The sequence below is a fragment of the Dermacentor andersoni genome, chromosome 10, assembly GCF_023375885.2.
Source record: "Dermacentor andersoni chromosome 10, qqDerAnde1_hic_scaffold, whole genome shotgun sequence".
NCBI classification, from domain to species: domain Eukaryota; kingdom Metazoa; phylum Arthropoda; class Arachnida; order Ixodida; family Ixodidae; genus Dermacentor; species Dermacentor andersoni.
The window spans coordinates 7,489,099-7,505,873 of record NC_092823.1 but is presented as its reverse complement, the minus strand read 5'-3'; the positions used below and the strand labels follow the sequence as shown (position 1 = coordinate 7,505,873).

Genomic DNA, 16,775 nt, shown 5'->3' with positions numbered 1-16,775 from the left:
CGCCAGAGTTACATCCAGCAATTTTTGTAGGCAACTCTGGTTGAAGCGATTGAGGAACAGCTGATTGCTCCTCCTCAACCTGCCCACCTTTCTGCTAATAAAGTATGTATGAATATACTCGTCTTGTGGCACGTTTGACAGAATGTTTTCTGAGAAACTAGGAAAAAAGCATTGTACCACGCCTGCTAGTGCTCTAACGAACATGTTAATTTTGTGCAGCGACAACGAGCTCACGTCTCTGCCGTCGGACATGTTCGAAAACATGCCTGTGCTGGAAAGCGTCACGCTGAGCCGCAACCACTTCCAGACGCTGTCGCCGGAACCCTGGAAACCGATGCTGGGCCAGTTGCGGCTCGTCACCCTCGACGGTGAGTGCTCGTGCCGGAGATCCCCGAAAAGCGGCACATACTCAGAAACTTCATTTAATATCATAGCGCTCGGGATATAGTTGGCACTGTGGACGACATGGAGTGTTTCGACGCGCATCCAACGCTCGGAGCACGAGCTTATTTAGCACTCGGATCTCATCGCAGTGCAGCCATGGTGGCCGGGAATCCAATCTGCGACATCGTATTGAGCAGCGCATGGTCACAAGGGTGCATGTGAACGAGGCAATTGAGACTGAGTTGCAGCAGCACACACGCACACACACACACACACACACACACACACACACACACACACACACACACACACACACACACACACACACACACACACACACACACACACACACACACACACACACACACACACACACACACACACACACACACACACACACACACACACACACACACACACACACATTACCTAACGTTTATGAAATTCCGTAGCTCACCATCTAAACCATTGTTGTGGCTGAAAAACACTACACACACAAGTTATTTCGCATGGCTTCATCTTCTCGTTACTGTAACGCTTATGCCGCGCATTAGCTTATCGTGTTTACGATCGTGCTATGCTTTTGTTGATTGTTCGTAGCCATGAATAATAATAATAATAACTTCTTTATTTCCATCAATGATGGATAAGACTGCGGGTAAAAGTCGCTTTAGAGGTAAGCGACTTGACTAGAGCCCGCAGCCTCCTTTAAAAGGCAAACAGCGATTGAACAGGAGATATATATACAGAGCTACGGACTACATGTCAAATATGCTCAAAAAATAAACGCAAAAACACAAATTACCTGAAAAACGCTCTACAATTATTTAAGAAAGATTGAGTGACAAAAATGTTCACGTAAAACTCGTACATCAGTTATATAAATATCAAGACTTGATTTCAGAAACAAATTTAAAAGTGTTGGTAGTGTGTATGATATCATTTGTGTAGAATAATTGGCACGCGGAGTGAATACCTTCCACTGTTCCGTACACCTTGTGATGTAAGAATGTGTGTTCCTGGTGAGATTACATAATTCATGAAGAATATGTAAGTTCTCTTTTACCTCCCGTTTGAAAGCTTGACTTAACTTGTAATTATAAATGTTAAACACGGTTATTATATTTGCTTTCGGAAATAATTCTGATGCGTGGGCATTGCAAGGCAGGGGAAATAGTAGTCGCAAAAATTTTTTCTGAAGTATATTGTCACAAAAAGACAATGGACGATACACCCTGCGTCGGCGAGGGAGGCAGTTGTACAAGATGGCGTGCAATAATTCAAGCCGGCGTCCTCAACTTCTACCTCTTCTACTTCAGCGCCCGTCTCTTGCTTAGCGCGTGTTCCAGTCCCAACTTCTTTTTTTCAGCGCTGGCTCGCGACACCTAGCGGCATTACTCCCCCGCCAAAAGAAAGGCATCGACCCGATGCTTACTAAACTAGAAGGAGGAAGTGTGGAATTCGTATGATGTCGGATTGGCGTCGCCTTAACGCGCGAAATGCGGCTTGAGGCGAATAACATGCACTATCTCTGAGCGGTGCTGTCGACGCCGAGGCGACGCGGCACCGTCGGGAATGACTTCATAGTTCACTAACGCGGCGTATCACTTTGTAGGGTCCAAATTATCTACTAAGGAGCTTCTCAGACAACCCCTGGCGACCGACTGGAGTCCACACCGAGACTTGGTCACCTGGCTGGTACTCGACGTGCCGATGTCGAAGGTTGTAGCGTCGTGCGTCTGTACTCTGCTGCTTCGAGATGTGTATGCGCGCGAGTTGACGAGCTTCCTCTGCGTGTTCAGTAAGTTGCTCGGCGTCGGCAGTAAGTGATGCGTCGGTGATGCGCCCGTAGACAAGACGGAACGGTGTGAAGCGTGTGGTTTCCTGAATGGCGGTGTTGTACGCGAATGTAACGTACGGCAGGACTTGATCCCATGTTTTATGCTGGACGTCCACATACATAGAGAGCATGTCAGCAATGGTTTTGTTTAGCCGTTCCGTCAGTCCGTTGGTCTGCGGATGATAGGCAGTCGCCTTGCGATGCTGCGTGCAGCGCACCTCGAATATGTCCTCTTAAGTTGGGCTGTAAAGGCAGTGCCTCTGTCGGTGATGACATGTGAGGGGGCGCCATGTCTGAGGACTATGTGCTTGATAAAGAACTGGGCAACTTCGTAGGCCGTGGCACGTTGTACAGCTTTCGTCTCGGCGTAGCGTGTTACATAGTCCGTGGCGACTATATTCCACTTGTTTCCGCTGGCTGACAAGGGAAAGGGTCCCAGAAGATCCATGCCGATTTGATCAAACGGCGCGCTAGGTGGTGCGATGGGTTGGAGTAACCCCCCGGGCTTCAAAGACGGCGACTTCCTGCGTTGACACTCACGGCAGCTTTGCACGTAACGCTTCACCGTGGTAGAAAGTCTGGGCCAGTAGTACGTCTGGCGTACTCGTGCAAGAGTGCGTGAAAATCCCAAGTGTCCAGAGGTGGGCTCATCATGGCAGGCTAGGAGAATGTCATCACGAAGGGCGGCAGGTACTACCAATAGATACTCTTTGTCGCTGGCACTCGAGTTTTTCTTGTAGAGGACACCCTTTCGCAGGCAGAAGGTCGAGAGACTGCGAGAAATGCGTCGTGGGATTGTAGCATTCTTGCCTTCTAGGTGATCGATGACAGGGCGTCTTTCGGCGTCCTCGCGCTGCCGTATGATCAAGTCAGATGCGGTGAGGGCCCCAAGGAATGCGCCATCTTCGTTCATGTCCTTATCGCAAGTTTTGACGGGAGCGCGCGACAACGTGTCGGCATCTTCGTGTTTTCGGCCCGATTTGTAGACGATGGTAACATCGAACTCCTGCAGACGAAGACTCCATCGAGCAAGTCGCCCGGACGGGTCTCGTAAGTTGGCTAACCAACACAGGGAATGGTGGTCTGTCACCACCTTGAAAGGGCGACCGTAGAGATAAGGCCGAAATTTCATGATGGCCCACACAACCGCTAGACACTCTTTCTCGGAGGTGGAGTAATTCATTTCGGCGCGTGAAAGGGTGCGACTGGCGTAAGCGATGACTGGCTCGACGCCTTCCTGGTGTTGAACGAGTACAGCGCCAAGACCGATGTTGCTTGCATCGGTATGCACCTCGGTGTCAGCGTCCTCGTCAAAGTGAGCGAGGACAGGTGATTCCTGCAGGCGTTGCCGTAACTCGGTGAAAGCTGCGTCCTGCTCATCTGCCCAAACAAAGGGTGTGTCTTCTCGGGTGAGGCGTATGAGTGGTTCAGCGATGCGTGAGAAATTGGCGATGAAGCGACGATAGTACACACACAGACCGAGAAAGCGGCGTACTGCTTTCTTGTCACGAGGAGTCGGAAAAGCAGCAACAGCAGATGTTTTGTCTGGGTCAGGCTGGACGCCGTCGGCGTTCACGACATGCCCGAGGAACTTCAGCTCTTCGTAACCGAGGTGACACTTTTCTGGCTTTAGTGTAAAATTAGCGGAGCGGAGCGGCTCAAGTACCGCCTCTAAACGTTTCAGATGTTCTTCGAAGGTCGCCGCAAACACGACGACGTCATCTAAGTATACTAAAGAGCAGTGCCACTTGGGACCCGTCAGAACAGTGTCCATCATTCGCTGGAATGTGGCCGGTGCAGAACACAGGCCAAATGGAAGTACTTTAAATTCGTACAGTCCATCCGGGGTAACAAAGGCAGTTTTTTCGCGATCTCGTTCGTCAACTTCGATTTGCCAATATCCGCTCTTCAGATCTATGGATGAAAAATACCTGGTTCGCCGGAGTCGATCTAACGAATCATCGATCCGCGGAAGCGGATAAACGTCTTTTTTGTGACGTTGTTCAACTTTCTATAGTCAACGCAAAACCTAAGCGTTCCGTCTTTCTTTTTGACGAGGACCACCGGCGATGACCAAGGGCTTTGGGATGGTTGTATGACGTCATCGTCAAGCATTTCTTTCACTTGTGCATTAATCATGTTGCGCTCTTTCACCGATACGCGATAAGGCAGCTGTCGTATGGGACGAGCATCGTCATACGTGATTATTCGGTGTCTCATGATGGACGTCTGGCGTACCTTAGAAGAAGATGCGAAGCACTCCTTGAACCGAAGGAGCAACTCGCACAGCGCTTCCTGCTTTTATTCCGAAAGGTCTGAATTGATGTCGATATTGCTGAGTGTCTGAGCTGGGTTCTCCTTCGTCGCAGACGTAAAGCATTCAGCAACGTCTGCTATGGGCTCAGCGAAAGCGATAGTAGTACGACGAAATAGGTGCCGAAGTTCCTGGCTGAAATTCGTCACGAGGAGCGCCGAAAGTCCACCTCGAAGCATAATGAGACTGCGGGCTGCACATACACCATGAGTCAGCATAAGGGAGGTATTGCCCTCTGCAGCAGCTTCGCCGTCATGCAGATCGTCGCATACGACCATTACCAGGACACTTGCGCGTGGTGGTACAGTTACACTGTCGGCGTAAACTCGAAGCGCGTTACGTCGGCAATTGTCGCGGTTGTTCGCTGCTCTTTCTGTCGAAAACGTCACTGTGCGCTCCCGGAGGTCTATAATGGCACCATACTCTCGCAGAAAGTCGACGCCCAAGATAAGGTCTCGAGAACAATCGCGGAGTATAAGGCAACTGGCTGGAAACGTGGACCCACGAATTTGTACTCTGACAGTGCACATGCCCAACGGTGTTACGACATGCCCGCCAGCAGTACGAATTTGCGTTCCAGACCAAGGCGTGATAACTTTTCTAAGTTCCGCGGCTAGTTTTCCGCACAAGATTGAGTAGTCGGCCCCCGTGTCCAATAAAGCACTAACGTGGCGGCCGTCGAGCACAACAGGTATGTCAAGCGAGAGTCTGTCGCTGAGTTCGGCTGCTGTCGTCGTTGAATCGTGCTGAATAGACCGTGCTGGCGTCGATGGGAGGTCTTCGGAAGGGCGATTATCAGCGGCCTCGCCCCCGAAGGTCGCTGTTCTTAGTTTTCCCGTCGAGGGCTTGGCGATCGTGCCTGCGCTGCCATTGGAGGGCTTCTAGGAGCGGGGGAAGAACGCCTAGGGGACGGCGAGCGCGACTGCCGCCGCGGGAATAGCGGCATACTCTGCTGGGTCAAGTATTCTTCAATCGCCCTAGGCCTTTCGCCATATCTGGGCCTTGGTGAATCCGCGGCAAAACCTTGCAGTCCGAGGCGGCGGTATGGGCACTCGCGGTATACGTGACCGGCTTCTCCACAATGATAGCACAGAGGCCTTCTGTCCGGGGTACGCCAGACGTCATATTTCCTTTCGAGCGGGCGACGATCCTCCATACGTTGGATTGGTTGCACAGATGGGAGCGGCGGGACGTATGACGCGGCGTAAGACGTGACGGGGTCGAAATGGGTCGGAGTGGGGCAGGGACTCGCCTCAAAGCTTCTGCATACGACGGCCGCTGCAACTGTGCTGTCACAGGCGGCGCATTGTTGCTTGGAATGGGACATTGGATCGCTTGCTGCACTTCGTTCCTCACAAGGGCAGAAATGGAACCTAGCGTGGGCTGAGGCGGGCAGGTGAGCCGTTGAAGCCCATCACGCACCACAGAGCTTATAAGATCTCGGAGAACGTCCACGTTTCCAAAGGCAATCGCGTCCGTCAGTGAAGCTGCGTTCGCGTGCCTGTCATACGGAGCTGAGCGCTGGTCCGAAGGTGAAGTTGGGTTCAATTGCCTTTCATAGAAAGTTGAGCGCTGGTGTAACATCTTTTCCATCGTGGTGGCTTCAGTTAAGAATGCAGCCACGGTCTTCGGCGGGCTTCGAACAAGGCCAGCAAATAGCTGTCGCAGCTTCTTTTTCTCGGACATGGTAGGGTCAACCCGACGGAAGAGGCGCGTCATATCCTCGACGTACGACGTCACGCTCTCGTTCGGCAGATGAATGCGGGATTGGAGCGCCCGTTCGGCTCGTTCGCGGCGATCAGCATTGGTGTAGGTCTCCAGCAAGGCACGACGGAACTCGAGCCACGATTTGATGAGGCCTTCTGGGTTCTCGTGCCAAGTGCGGGCACCGGTCCTCCAAGCTGAAGTAGACGTTCCTTAACTTCGCCGCATCGCTCCATTCTTTAATCTCGGGAACGCGCTAAAACTGGACTAACCAGTCTTCTACATCCTAGAAGATATCTCCGTGGAACACTTTCGGCACTCGGAGATTCTGCAGCAGATACTGCGTTGCCGCTGTGGCCGTACCTTGCCTAATAATGGTCGGTAGGGACGTCGACGTTCCTTCCATACCGGTGTGTGGGGGCGTCGATGTTGCGGAGAGATGATCAAGCTCCGGAGGCCATCCTCGGATTCTCCTGCTTGCCCGGTGAACAGGGGTGTCCACTAGGATAGGGCTGGTGCTCCCTGCTACCAGGAGGGGTTTGTGGCATCGGATGAACCGTACCCAGCACCTCCACCAGTTTTGTCACAAAAAGACAATGGACGATACACCCGGCGTCGGCGAGGGAGGCAGTTGTACAAGATGGCGTGCAATAATTCAAGTCGGCGTCCTCAGCTTCCACCTCTTCTACTTTAGCGCCCGTCTCTTGCTGAGCGCGTGTTCCAGTCCCAATATCTTTTATGCGAAGCATATTACTAGAGCTCAACCCAGCTCCTCAGGCGCGGCGGTGTCGCCTTCAATGACCTTTAGTGACCCCATGCCATACCACGTGACACCGTGACGTCACGACAGAGGAGAATCGGGGCTCCAACTCGCGGCGTCGCTCGCGGCGTCGCCTTCAAGGCTGACCACGTGACACCATGACGTCACGACAGAGGAGAAACGGGGCTCCAACTCGCGCCGCCGCTCGCGGCGTCGCGGCGGTATATAAGCAGCTGCGCTTGTTTCTAGGTGGCTTTGGCTCAACTCTTGCAAGATGGGCTGGGTGGGAATCGAACCAGGGTCTCCGGAGTGTGAGACGGAGACGCTACCACTGAGCCACGAGTACGATGCTTCAAAGCGGTACAAAAGCGCCTCTAGTGAATGCGGTGTTGCCTTAGAAACGAGCTGTTTCTAAGGCTCAGGCGTGCGTCGCTTGCTCAGGCGCACATTTCGTTGCCGCGCCGAATGCTGCGTTGCTCGACGCTCACCGCGTCCAATGCGGGGCGAATATCGGAGGTATCGTTGCATAGCCGAAGGAACTGGAGATCCTCAAGTCGCTAGCAAGTAGTTATCGCGTCCTGGGTGGTAGCAGGATTTTCCGTAGCAAGGGCATTGAAGGTGACGGTGTTTATACCTTTTATTATATGGCGTATTCGGTCACTATGGGGCGTGGTAGCGTTTACACGCTTACGCAATCCAAGCACATCCTGATTGTTTGAGGCGTACGATTCCCCAGCGAATTGGATACGCTCACTGAGCTTCTTCTTCGCGGCCTCAGCGCGAACAGCTGGAGTAGCGAAAATCTGCCGAAGCTGTTGCGTGAACGTCGCCCAGTCAGGAAGATCTGGCTCAGGGTTCCAAAACCAGCTTTTCGCGACATCGGACTGGTAGAACGGGACGTTCCGTAATTTCTGTGAACTGTTCCACTTGTTGAAGTCGCTTACGAGGTCGTAGTTTTGGAGCCAGTCCTCTACGTCATCCATCGCGTAGACCAGCGAAGAGTTGGGGGTCACGCTGGCGACTATTGATGGTCACGACGGAAGGCGAAGGAGCAGCGGCCTCGGACGTGCCTGGATTCGCTGAAGCGAGCATGGCCAGTGGTGTTGTGGCGCGACCCTAGCGGAGCTCCAGTGAGAACGTGCGAGAAGTCTTGGCGAAAGAAAATCGCCGTCCACCACTTGTAAGGAACCGCTTTATTCCAGCCGAGCTCGTGCTACTACCACGAGCATCAAGCTGTGCTGCTGGTAATATATACCCATGAAGAAGATGTACAATGGATGATGATATGTGGAGATGATGAAGTTGAGAGTCAGGCATGTGTTGCGCTCACAGTATATTAAAAATATGAAGCAATATAGAGTCACTGCTGCCATACGAACTGAACGTTAGTATTCTAGTGGCTTGGTTTTGTATGTGCTGTACAGGGCATAAATGAGTTAGGTAAGTATTGTCCCATGACGTGATACAATAGTCTATGTGACTGTGAATAGAGGCAGGGAAACACGGGGAATGCGTGAGATGGAAATTCAAAACGATGAGCAACACGAGAACAACGTAAAAAAGCGGGAGCCAGCGTTCCGACAAGTGGACTTGTCTTTTTCAAGGCCTTGAAAAAGACAAGTCCACTTGTGTCCGTTGGCTCCCGCTTCGTTGGTTCCCGTTCTCGTTTTGCTCATCATGTGAATAAAGGCGTAGTATAGCGTAATCAAGGTCAGAGTGTTACAACAGTGACATGCTGTGACTGAAATTCTACTGCCATAAGCTAGTTTTGTTTGTAAGTGCGTAACATGGTTAGCGCATTTTCAATTGACATCAAGAATAACACTCAGGAAGGAGCATTCGTTAATGGGAGAAATGAGCGTGTTATTAAGTTTGATCGTAGAATATTCTGAAGGACCCTTGAGATCTAAATGAAAAATTATGAGTTTTACCTTTGAAAGAATTCTACTGAGAGACTTAAACCTGCAGCAGGGAAAATGTTATTTAGGTCTGTCTTTACTTTTAGAATAAGAGTAGATGGATTAGTCAGAAGCAAGTCTAGACGTATAATCTGCACGAAGAAAAGGTTCAGAGTTATTAACAATCTGAGGACGGTCGTTCATATAAATGAAAAGAAAAGCGGGTCCAGTATTGCCCTTTTTCAATGCCTTTATCAGCAGTCATATGATTTGATAGTGTAGGATGAATGTATAAGCCCGTTGCCGATCAAACAGGTACCTATTAATTAGTGTTAAAGCAGGGCCAATAATTCCAATAGATTGAAATCAAGCTCCCAAAATGTGGTGATCCGTAGAATCAAAAGGTTTTGTTACATCAATGAATAAGGCTCCAGCCAATTTTTTGGCTGGAGCCTTATAGCTCTAATCTTTAGCCGAGCCTATATCTTTAATGTTAACATTAAAGTGAGCGAAGCAAGATCAGTTGAAAAAGCTGGTCGGAAGCTGAACTGAATGAGAGTTAAAATGGCGAATTCAGATAAGTACATAGTCAGGCGTTTCTCGATACAGTTCTCAATTATTTTACTTAAAAAATGGGAGAATGGCACTAGGACGATAATTTGATATTAATGTTCTTTCGCCTTTCTGAAACACTGGGTAACTTTACCCTTTTTTGTAATTAAACTGCAAATGGTCCAGTCTTAAAATTTTAATTGATAATACGCAAAAGGGACATAGTAATGTGTTGAGCAATTAAGTTAATGTTACACGGATGAATTCCATCAAGCCTCGCACTAGTGACGTTTAGTTTATTTATAATGTCCATCATATCATTAGCGCTCAGCGTTTCGTCGCTGTCAACTGGAGTTCAGTCTGCCTGTTCCTTTCTTGTGAGTAAAATGCAAAGCAATGTCCTCGCCCTCCCCCAAGGGCTATGCCTTTCGAGCACTTTATGCTCATCCTAAACCATGCATGGATGTGAGTCCACGCGTCGTCGTGCTGTATCTTTTGTAATTTAGTCTTCAAAGGAAGATAGTAACCAATTAACTTTATCGCCAAATATAAATCACAATTTGGCGCATGTGTTCCTGGAGGCGTTTTTAAGGCGTCACATGCATACGGAGGCTTGTAGACTTTCTTGAAGCTTTTATTCGTAGTGAAATATTGATTTCTCCTGTACCATACACATTTAATAATAAAGCTTCAGTCACTGATTAAAATCGTCTGTACAAGTGAATATCTGAATGACACAGAAAAACTATCCTTGTATTGCTGTAACAGCAGGTAGTTATTAAAGCAGTGATTTACAATAAAATGTTGGTCGCAAGCTCCAATCAGAATTTTGGGCAACCTACAACTTGGTCAATCTTGTTATCAGGATATCTGTATTAAAGAGTTATGATGTTATCGCTCTTTACACGCAGCGCTCTGACGCATCTTATATTTTGCGTGACCATCGCTGGCGGCGTCACAGAAGCACCGACGAGAACGACCTCGCTTTACGCTACTCGTGTGTACGCCCAGGTTTACTTAAAATATTTTATCTTTGAGGGACCTATTTGTTTATTTATTGAACATACCTTACAGGCCCCTTGACTGAGTAAGGGGGGTAATAAGAAGTACAAAGTAACTTGTCTCAAAGTAACAAAGTAACATACGGCTCAAATTTGCAATTTAACACAAAGGAGAGGAATCGATGGCAATGTGGTATGACGGCAAATATAAGGTTGGGCGGGAAAAGGGATAACACGAAAAAGAAAAGGAAAAAAATATTGGCTGGCATTATACATATGGCAAAACTGCACACAAGAACTATAAAGTATACCAATCACAATGACAACAGCAAAAAGAAAAGAAACTTAAACCAAAGATAGACTGCCAAATATTTGGATTCTAAGTGCAGGAACAGTTGGCAGGGTTTCAAAGACGCACAATGGTAGGGCATTATATAGAAGGAACTTCTAGCGCTGACGTCTCTTACTACACACGTGACTGAACGTTACCTCAGGGAATCGTTCGCCAGATTTTCGAGACGTCACTCGAACGCTAAGACTTTACCTTCATCGTGGCTCATTACCAGTAGTATCTACGGAGGCGTATCTGCTTGCACAGCCTACGTCCGATTACTGTAGTTCATATTTACCACAGTTTATTTATCTTTTTACATTGCATTACATGCTTGCAAATTAATGTGTAGTACGTCGTTATCGTCCCGCCCATTGCACTGAAGAATACATTAGCAAGGTTCAACTGATATACGGAGTGTCTTTTTTATCGTTAACAGAATTTTGTAAGATTACCCGTGGCATGCAGCACAGTTTTGTTACTGCAGCAGAGCTGGACCTTACTTGCACGAGAAGTCAAAATGAACATATGACTAACTAATAAAGTATTGCTATTTAACTTTTTAAATATTACTTTACGGCACGCATTGCAATTTATGAATTGTAACCAGTGAATTCGAAAGTCTCTCCATTTATAACAGATTCAGAGCAAGACACCAGTCTCGAGATATGGGTACCGAAAGTTGGCAACGAAATGCGCATTGCTGTTTCACGAAATTTTCAATTTCAATCCATAGGAAAGCATTTTGTTAAAAAAAAAATTAAGTGGCAGAGCATTCTTACCGCAAGTGCGGCAGCGCATATTTCAAAACTGGTGCCCATCTTAAAATTTCTTCCAAGTTGAGGTGCCTTGCGAAATCGCTGGCTTAAATTCACATTTGGAATGTTTTAAATGTTTTAGATGTTTTAAAATTCTGTTAGCGCTCAAAAAAGGACGCCCGCCGCTATAGCTCACAGCTCTCTGCATCCGTGTAGTGAGCAACATGGAAGGCGTGCAGAAACCTCCCCCAGGTCGGACGTTCCGCTCTGATAACACCTGACAGCCGCCCCAACAAATAACGGACGGGCTCTGTGCGCGCGATAAGATTGTCTGGTGACCTTGGATCGCGGCTTATTGTCTAGGAATCGTCCCAAAGGCGAAGTCCTTGGTCCGTTATCATTTCACTGCTAAACACATCTGAATTCTTTGAAAAGCGTCTTTGCAATGCGTGCCTCGTGGCTATAGCGCTATCGGTCATCAGCGACAACGCAACACAATTGACTTGAAGACACCAGTCCAGCCGCCGAACAGATCAAGACAACATATAATGCCTCATTAAACTACACAATGGCGCCCACACTGATAAAATTTTGCCGTTTTTTTCACGCACACTTTAGCACCACACGTGCTCGTTTTACATTGACACGTCCCGCTATCTAGTAACACTTCACACAAAGTGAGGCTAGCTAAAGAAAATAGTTTTCGCGGGAAGGAAAGGGAGAGAGAAGCCAAAGATGGTTTCGCATTAAATTGTAAACCACTGCAGAAGCAGAGTCCTGGTTCCACGTCACCAACGGTAGCTAGTTCTCTGTTTCGCCTTTTCAACGACTTCTTTCTATGGTTCGTCGCTGTGGCTTGTCGCTATGATTGCCTTTTTTATTTGTTAGAAACTGCAAGCTCGAAGCCAGATAGGAAAACTTCTGATGTGACCAGTAAAACCATGGTTCTGGTTCACTGGCTGTCCAGCTTCTTTCAATGCGGCTAGTATTCTTCGATTATTTTAGGCGTTTGGAGCCTATCTATCTATCTATCTATCTATCTATCTATCTATCTATCTATCTATCTATCTATCTATCTATCTATCTATCTATCTATCTATCTATCTATCTATCTATCTATCTATCTATCTATCTATCTATCTATCCTCTTACGCCGACCAAGTGGCCCAAGCTGTCTACCAGCTCGGGCCGCTAGTTATGTGCTAGTGGTCATTCCATCATAACCGTTCCAGCTCGTGATCTGACTCTCATCGTGCCATTATCGCCATGCAGTCGTCAGGTATTCGTTGACTTAACGTCGTTGTGATAGCGTCGTGGTCCGCCGTGTCTCCAACTTCATCATTCGTTCTCCTTCATGGTACCGTAGTCATGTGATTGAATCGGGATTATGTCATCACTGTCGTCATGTCATCATCGTCATTGCGTCGTCGTCTGAAAGTCGCGGTCATGCACCAGTTGTCACATGGACGTCGTCATGCCACGCAATGAGCGGCATTAATTGGCTTCCTACAGTCATCAAAACATTCATTCTAATACATTGTAATACCGTTGTTGCGATGCCGTCACTTCAGGTCTGTCATCCGACCCTCCTCCTTCCGTTGTCGACAAACCATCGTTGTCAATGCGTCATCTTCATACTGTCGTCGTTATAGATTTGTTATCATATCCTCGTGATGCCTTTATTGTCATTCCACCGTAGTCATTCCAACCTTGTGAACCCACTTTCACCGTGTCATTGTCGCCACGCTATCGTCGTCACGCAGTATCATCATACCATTGTGTTCATGTCACGCTGGTATTTTAACATCGTCATCACCTCAGAAACATCATCCCGTTATTGTCATGCCGTCGTCGTGATGCTAACTTCGTCGTTCGATTGATGTCATTCCTGCTCCATCAATTTAGCGTAATTATGCTGCCGTTATTCAATCGTGATGCTTCCGCCGTTGTAATTTCAGCGCCATCATTGCGTTGTCGTCGGACGGTCGCTGTCATGCATGCGTTGTCATGCAGTCGTGTCCATGTCATTGTCGTCATTGCAGGTTATTTCTCATCCAATTATCTTTGTACCTCGCCGTTATCCCATTCTCCTCGTGCCATCGTTGTGATGGTGTCGTGGTTATACCATTCTCATCTGAATATCGTCCTGCCACCTTTGCCATTCAATAGCTGCCACATTTTCCTTATCATTCCATCGTTGTCACTGTGTCGTCGTTGTACAGAAGTCGTCATGCCGTCATGCTCATGGGCGACCTTGGCCAGCGAGTGTCATACCAAAGGGAGCCGATACTGGAGACAGTGTATGTCGCATACAGCCAATGCAACATACGTCTCTTAATGTGTTTTTAAATAAGAATGACTTCCACTATGCGGTGTCACTACATCCCTGAATACTAATCGCATCGCCGTCTATATTCATCGTGAGATTGGCTCTACTGTAATATTTTTAGCCGTACTTCTTACATGGTACGAAGGATTAAAACAATTAGAGACGCGCAAGCGAAAGCCTTGCAAAGCCTACCGCAATTTACCTTAAGCCTGCTTAATCCACCCTAATCCATTCTCATCCTCCCTTATCCACTTAATCGACCTTAATCTACCGCTATCCTTCTTAATGCACCTTAATTCAACCTAATTCAATGACTAATCTATCATTTATTAACTTTGCTACTCATTTTTCATCTCTTATGCACGGTTCTACATACTTTGCTTCAATTCTGGCCTTACTTGAGTCCCGTCATATTTTCTGTACCTCACAACGCGACCTTGAAACAGAGATATCAAAGGATTTCGCCTTAAAAGAAACGACGCTTACGAAGTGGATTGCCATTAGCGGATTACCGTGGGGTTGATTGGACATTTTTTTCACTAAGTATCTATGCAGTTTTGCTAGCGCATCGTTCAAGATTGTTGTATAGTAACATTATTTTTTTCATCGAGATTTCGCCATTTTTTTCGATAAAAACGGTTTTCAGTTCTTTTATTCTGGAGACACCTGTTCGTGCCCGTTTGGTGTTGCTTGGCACCCAGGGCCCCATTCGGCACCCGACTTGGCGCCTATATGGTAGCGCGACCAAGCTATACTAGCCTATGTGCCAATTAGGCTACGTTAGAGGGAATCCAGCTTTTCCTTAAGGGTAACACTACGTTAAACAATAAGTGTCCACTGGCATCTATGACCAGCGTTGTTAGTGCTTTAAGAGCAAGGGACGCTACGGAAATTTAACCCGAGCAAATGAGAATTCTTATGCGACGTCGCTAGCTCGGCCGAGGGCATGGATGGACGTGCGGACACACATAATGTCGAATGACCGGATTAGAGCTTCAGCGGTAAGCCGGCAAAAGAGTAAAACTGAGCCACTCTTAAACATGCTCCTTTTCTGTTTTAAGGAAATGTTTGAGCCCAGCGGGTCATCTTTTGTGCGGTATACATTCTCGCAGTGATTCTCGTGCTCAGCAAATCCTTCTCTGTGACTGCAGACAACCCGATCGACTGCAACGGAACCATCTCGTGGATGTTGCAGAGCAACGCCCGGCACAAAGTCAGTGGCACGTGCGCAGCGCCCCCGAATTTGGCTGGCACACGGATAAGCGATCTGGACGATAGCAGGTGAGCACCAGGTACAGAGATTTGTGTTTTTCAAAAAAAAAAGGAACAGAAAAACGAAGCCTTCTGGGTGGATGCTGTGTTCTTAGCAGAAACCTGAAGGAGCATTCAGTATAACTTGTCTTATTTATTGGTGTTAATTAGGCTGCACTAATACTGAAATAAGCATTTATTATATCTTCGGTAAAATTTATATATATATATATATATATATATATATATATATATATATATATATATATATATATATATATATATATATATATATATATATATATATATATATATATATATAGGCATGTGCAGCGGGATTCCTCTTTCGCGCTTTCACAAGAACACTCGGCGCCATGAAGCTTGCGCGTGGCATCCCGAAATAATGACGCGCCGGCGCATCCGAACGCTGAGAAACGCGTCACGCCGCAACCGGGCGCCTTTCTCTCGCTTCTTTCTGGACACGCTACGCCATCTAGCGTCACTGCAGAGGAGTCCGCGCGTGGCCTCCGAGACTAGAAAAATGGCGCACTGGTGACTGCGAACGCGAATAAGCCTGCTTCCTCCGCACAGTAGCTCGATGCGCTATCTATTCAACCACCTACTACCAAGTGACCGAGGTAAAATTGGAAACAGTTAAAATAAATATGCATAGATACAAACGTTAACACATTGATAGATATTTATATGGTGCCCGAAATATCTGTGAATATTATAAGAATAGTAGCAAGGCAGAAAGTTGTGCGAGATGGCTCAGAATTATGGTGGAATGAGCGCAACTTTAACACATACGGACATAATAAGATCCCTACCTGCCGTGGTTGCTAGTGGCTAAGCTGTTTGGCTGCTAAGCATGATATCACGGGATCAAATCCCGGCCACGGCGGCCGCATTACAATGAGGGTGAAATGCGAAAACACCCGTGCACTTAGATTTAGGTGCACGTTAAAGAACGTTCGGTTGTCCAAATTATCCCGGAGGCCCCCGGTTACGGCGTGCGTCATCACGGTTTTGGCACGTAAAAACCACATAATTTAAGAAAATCCTTGTCCAGATTCAATTACGCGAGCCAGCTATTTCAACAGCCGGCGTAAGAGAGGCGACAGTCAGACGTCGAAGCTGGAATGACGGCGATGCAACGACCCCGAAGGCAACATGAACTCGAGCCCGTGCCTAGTGACCTCAGCAGCCAGGCGACTTTGGGCCTCTGGTTTGGCATAAAAACTTGATTAGAATGACGTGCATTAGGCGTGTACGCATGCAGTCTTCTTCTTTGAGTTCCCCCTCCTGAAGTTTGAACAATGTACGCTTAGTGCAGCTGAGCACAATATTGACACGTGTACGTTTCGCCGCCTAACAAATGTAATCGCACAGCGTGGGACGCGCCTGCATGTATCCGATGTTTCTGGAAAGTTATCGATGCTTCTATCCGCTGTCTGTTGTCGCCGAACCTGATGTTATCTGACTTCATCACCTGATGCGAATGGTGTAGAACTTTGTGGAAGGCACGCGGGTCCGAACGATTAGTCTGGAACGTTCGACGTCTGCTCTATAAAAGCCGACGCGCTTGACCCGCAGATCAGATTTCCGACGATCGCCGACCGTGTTCGCCGCTATCGTTGCGCTATAAGTGTA

The 16,775-nt window shown here is 47.7% G+C and overlaps 1 protein-coding gene across 4 annotated transcripts in view; it reads left to right on the top strand.

Annotated features, from left to right (window-relative positions):
- The window catches only part of LOC126519732 (CD180 antigen-like), a 331,658-nt gene that overhangs the window by 296,630 nt on the left and 18,253 nt on the right, over positions 1–16,775 (top strand). For 3 of the 4 annotated variants that reach the window (XM_072285001.1, XM_055065333.2, XM_055065332.1), the window contains exons 2-4: positions 220–368; positions 2,000–2,106; positions 15,023–15,152. In XM_072285001.1, the coding sequence (XP_072141102.1) occupies positions 220–368; positions 2,000–2,106; positions 15,023–15,133 (367 nt within the window). In that variant the 3' untranslated portion in view covers positions 15,134–15,152. The remainder of the gene's footprint in view (positions 1–219; positions 369–1,999; positions 2,107–15,022; positions 15,153–16,775) is intronic. The other variant, XM_072285000.1, reaches the window with a different exon arrangement.